This window comes from Drosophila virilis, unplaced genomic scaffold (genome assembly GCF_030788295.1).
Source record: "Drosophila virilis strain 15010-1051.87 unplaced genomic scaffold, Dvir_AGI_RSII-ME tig00001317, whole genome shotgun sequence".
Classification (NCBI taxonomy): domain Eukaryota; kingdom Metazoa; phylum Arthropoda; class Insecta; order Diptera; family Drosophilidae; genus Drosophila; species Drosophila virilis.
The window spans coordinates 1-5,000 of NW_027212833.1; the positions used below are offsets into that span (position 1 = coordinate 1).

General features: G+C 35.1%; 1 protein-coding gene across 2 annotated transcripts in view; it reads left to right on the plus strand.

Annotated features, from left to right (window-relative positions):
* The first annotated feature begins 334 nt into the window (after positions 1–334).
* The window catches only part of LOC116649894 (uncharacterized), a 19,594-nt gene continuing 14,928 nt past the window's right edge, over positions 335–5,000 (plus strand). The window contains exons 1-2 of one of the 2 annotated variants that reach the window (XM_070210861.1): positions 335–1,823; positions 1,879–5,000. The exon at positions 1,879–5,000 is cut by the window's right edge and continues 644 nt beyond it. In XM_070210861.1, coding sequence (XP_070066962.1) covers positions 549–1,823; positions 1,879–1,890 — 1,287 coding nt within the window. In that variant the 5' untranslated portion in view covers positions 335–548 and the 3' untranslated portion in view covers positions 1,891–5,000. The remainder of the gene's footprint in view (positions 1,824–1,878) is intronic. The other variant, XM_070210860.1, reaches the window with a different exon arrangement.

Genomic DNA, 5,000 nt, shown 5'->3' on the forward strand with positions numbered 1-5,000 from the left:
ATATCATATCAATATCAATATCAATATCATATCAATATCAATTCAATAATCACTATCAATCTCAATATCTAATATCAAGAGCAAGATCAATATCAATATCAATATCAATAGCATAGCCATATAGCAATAATCAATATCAATATCAAAAAAGTATCAAGCATAAGAGCATATCAATATCAATATCAAGATCAATAGCAATATCAATATCAATATCAATATCAAATATCACTATCAATATCAATCTCAATATCAATATCAATCTCAATATCCAATATTGTAATAGATAAGAGCATCATGGTAACCGAGCCAGGTATTATAGTGTCACTATCTATGTTAATTATAACAGTACGATAAGTAATATCGATAAAGAAAAGCGGCTGCAGAGAAGAAGTGGAAGGCAGTCTCTCTACAGTACTAGCAGTAAGAAGACGTGTTGTTAAAAATAAAAAGGCAACCCGAACATAAGTTAAATCAACGAAGAAAATCATACTATTACAATATCAGAAGTGGGATTGACTCAGAAAAAAAAAAAAAAAAAACACAACAAAATGGAAAATATAAATATAAATGACGTGTCAATAGCGACATTGAAAAGTTGGTTGGCATTACTAAATTTGCCAACAGAGGGTACCAAAACTGAGCTGATGGCGAGATTAAATAAGGTACCAGTGGATATCCGAGACGATGCTGCAAAGGAACTTGAAGTTCAACGTAACAAGGAACAGACAATTGAGGCTCAAAATGAGTTGCAAAACATAATGCAACAACAGCGTGACGAAATAGCAAATGGCGCCGAGATGCTGAAATTGATGCGTCTCGAAATTGAAGCGTCTCGAAAATTCCTAGAAGAATTTCAAGTAACGGTGAACCGCAACTCGCACATCGGCGGGAGCGACGGGGGAGAGCAAGAAAGTGAAGTCGGCGATTTATTGCAGCTAGAGGATGGTCACACTGAAGAAAGACCACGGTCGACGGATGGCAACGCTGGTGCAGCTGATTACACTGGAACGGATGGCAACGCTGGTGCAGCTGATCACGCTGGTGCAGCGGGCAACGCTGGGGCAGCTGGAAGGATCGACGAAAGTGGCAACGCTGTCGGAGGCAACTTAAATAATTGCATCCAAACTGGAGCGATGATGTTAGCCAAGGAAATTTTATTAGAATTTACTGGAGAAAGTGAGGTGCGTAAATGGGTAATGCAATTCTTCAATGTGGCCAAGATCTACAGACTAAATGATATGCAACAGCACTTGCTTTGTATAAGCAAATTGAAAGGCGGTGCTTTGAAGTGGTTGCATGCAGACCCTATGCGCATCATTGCTCCGATTGACGAGATGCTAAATCAATTGGTTTTGGCCTTCGGGGGAGGATTTTCGAAGTCGGAACTACGACAGAAGTTCGAGGATCGGGTTTGGAAACCAGATGAGGTGTTCGCCACATATTTTAGCGAAAAAAGCATATTGGCACAGGACATCAACATTGATGTAGAGGAGTTAATGGAGGGTATTATTCGAGGCATACCTTGCGAAAACTTGCGCACTCAAGCTAGTATGCATTGCTTTACCAATCCGGCTCAAATTTTACGTGCGTTTGCAGCTATAAAGTTGCCAATTAAACGGGTACGAAACCATGTAGTGAAACAAACTGCACAGGAAGCACAGGCGGACAAACAACAACGTTGCTACAATTGCAATGTTAAGGGCCATTGGGCCAAAGATTGTTTAAAGCCCAAACGGGAGGCAGGATCTTGCTATGCGTGCGGCTCAAAGGATCATTTAATAGCAGGATGTCCAAATAAAAAGTATGATATGGAAAACAAATATGTAAGATACTTAAGAATTCATTTTAGTAACTCATTTAACAAATCAATAATTGCAGAATGCCTTATAGACTCTGGCAGCCCTATTTCATTTTTAAAGGAAAAGTTTGTGCCATTAAAAGTAAAGCGTATGCCAGATGCAAATTCGTATGTAGGTTTAAATGAAAGTAAATTGAAAAATTTTGGAAAAATTTTATGTTTTATGAAGAAAAAGTTAATAAATGTTTATTTTAATGTTATAATTGTGGCAAATGAGTCTATGAGGTATGACGCTGTGCTTGGTAGAGATTTTATGGATTCTTTTGGTTTAAATATTGATTTAAGAACATTAAAAATTGTGAACGGGCATAAAGTTGATCACCAGAATAATGGTAAAAATGATATCATAGCTACAAGCTACAAAGAAAAACAAAAAAAAGTGGACGATGAAGATATCAAACACGAGCAAAATGAAACTATATTGTTAAATGATAAAATCGTTAATAAGGAAATAGTCAGTAATGAAACTGGTAGTGATGAATTAGTTAGTGAGAAAATTGTTAGTCCGGAAACGCTTGGTGATAAAGTTGGTAGTGATGAGATAGTTAGAAATAAAATAATTAGTGGTGAAATAGTTAGAAATGAAGTGATTGGGATCGAAACTGTTAGTGATGAGATAGTTAGTTATGGAGAGCTTAAGCTCGAACCTGATAGTGAAGAAGTTGTTAGTGATGAAATTATCTATAATCAAACCGGGATTGAAAAAGTGATTATAGAAGATATAGGAAACAGTGCAGTTAAAATTAATAATCATGTTAATGAAGCGCCAGTGAATAGCGAAATCATGGGAGTGTTAGAAGAGAATTTTGAGAAGGATATCTTAACAATAAGTTGGGAAGATTCTAACAAAAGAGAAAATATATATATTTTAAGTGAAGATATTGATTACAGCACAAAGTGTGAATTTGAAAATTTATTTGAAAATACTTATGTAAAAGCGAAAAGGCCAAATCAGCCAAAATTAAGACATGAGTTAAGCATAAGATTAGAAAACGACAAAGTATTTAATTGTACACCTAGGCGGTTATCTTATATGGAAAAAGAAAAGTTGCAAGAATTATTAGACGACTATTTAAAAGATGGAATCATTAGGCCAAGTTGTTCAGAGTATGCATCACCTATAGTACTAGTGAAGAAAAAAACTGGAGACATGAGGTTATGTATTGATTTTAGAAGACTGAACAAAATTATATGTAGAGACAACTACCCGCTACCATTGATCGACGATTTATTAGACAGACTATGCGGAAAAACAGTATTTTCAAAGTTGGATCTAAAAAACGGGTATTTTCATGTTTTTGTTAATGAGCAATCTATTAAATACACTTCATTTGTTACCCCTTTAGGACAATATGAATTTCTTAGGATGCCCATGGGTTTAAAAACTGCGCCACATGTATTTCAAAGATTTGTTAATAACATATTTTGTGATATGATAAAAGATAATAAGGTAATTGTTTACATGGATGATATTATGATAGCAAGTACAAACATAAAGGAACACATGGAGACCTTAAAGGAAGTGTTTATAAGACTGGTGCAAAACAAATTAGAGTTGAAATTAGATAAGTGTGAATTTTTTAAAAGCAGCGTTAAATATTTAGGATTTGTGGTGGATAGTAAAGGCGTTAGGGCTGATGAAAAAGGGTTAGAAGCGGTTAAATCCTTTCCAATACCAAACAAAATTCAGGGAGTACAAAGTTTCCTAGGGTTATGCTCCTACTTCAGGAGGTTCATTTTAAACTTTTCTATATTAGCTAAACCCTTATATGATTTATTGAAAAAGATAAGAAATTCAAGTTTGGAGAAGAGGAGTTTAAGTGTTTTAATATGTTAAAAGATAAATTGTTAGAGGCGCCAGTACTATCAATATATAATTACAAAGAAGAAATAGAACTACATTGTGATGCCAGCGCAGTGGGATTTGGGGCTGTTTTATTTCAAAAAAAAGAAGATAGGAAATTACAACCCGATTTTTTATTTTTCTAAAAGAACAACCGAAGTAGAGTCTAAATATCATAGTTTTGAGTTAGAAACGCTAGCCATCATTTACGCATTACGCAGATTTCGTATATATCTGCAGGGAAAACGATTTAAAATAATGACAGATTGCAACTCTTTAACTTTAACGCTTAACAAAATAGATTTAAATCCGAGAATTGCTAGATGGGCGTTAGAACTACAAAATTACGATTTTGAGTTAGTGCATAGATCGGGCAAGCAAATGCAACATGTGGATGCGTTAAGCAGATGTTATGAGGACATTTTAGTTATTGAATCCAATAGTTTTGAGGACAATTTAGTTATTTGCCAAAGCAAAGATGACAAACTGGTAGATATTAGAAAGATGTTAGAAAAAGAAGAGCACAAGCTATTCGAAATGAGAAATGGGGTCATTTACAGAAAAACAAATGATGGCAGATTAGTTTTTTATGTACCAAAGGATATGGAAGAACATGTACTTTACAAATATCATGATGAGTTGGGACATGCTGGGAGAGATAAGATGATCGATGCCATTGGAAAGAGTTACTGGTTCCCATATATTAAGGAAAAAGCAATAAAGCATATAGGGAATTGTTTAAAATGCATTGCCTTCGCCCCCAAGACGGGTAAGAGTGAAGGACTATTACATAGCATACCGAAAGGAAACAAACCGTGGGAGATGATCCATATAGACCATTATGGACCAATTAATGCAGGAAGGGCTAATAAATATATATTGGCGGTGGTTGACGGATTTTCAAAATTTGTTAGACTATATACAGCAAAGACAACAAGTACGAAAGAAGCGATTAAGGCATTAAAAGATTATTTCAGAGCGTATAGTAGACCTAAGTTCATTGTATCGGACAGAGGGAGTTGTTTTACTGCAAAAGAGTTTGATGAATTTTTAAAAAATGAGGGAGTAACGCATATTAAAATAGCAACGGGTTGTCCGCAAGCAAATGGTCAGGTGGAAAGGTTGAATAGAGACTTGGGTCCGATGATGGCAAAAATGGCGGAGCCAGAAAATGGTTTACATTGGGATGTTATTATAGAAAATGTTGAATATGCAATAAACAACACACAACACAAAAGCATAAAGAAATTTCCAAGCGAAATGTTATTCGGATTACAACAGAAAGGAAAAGTTGTTGAT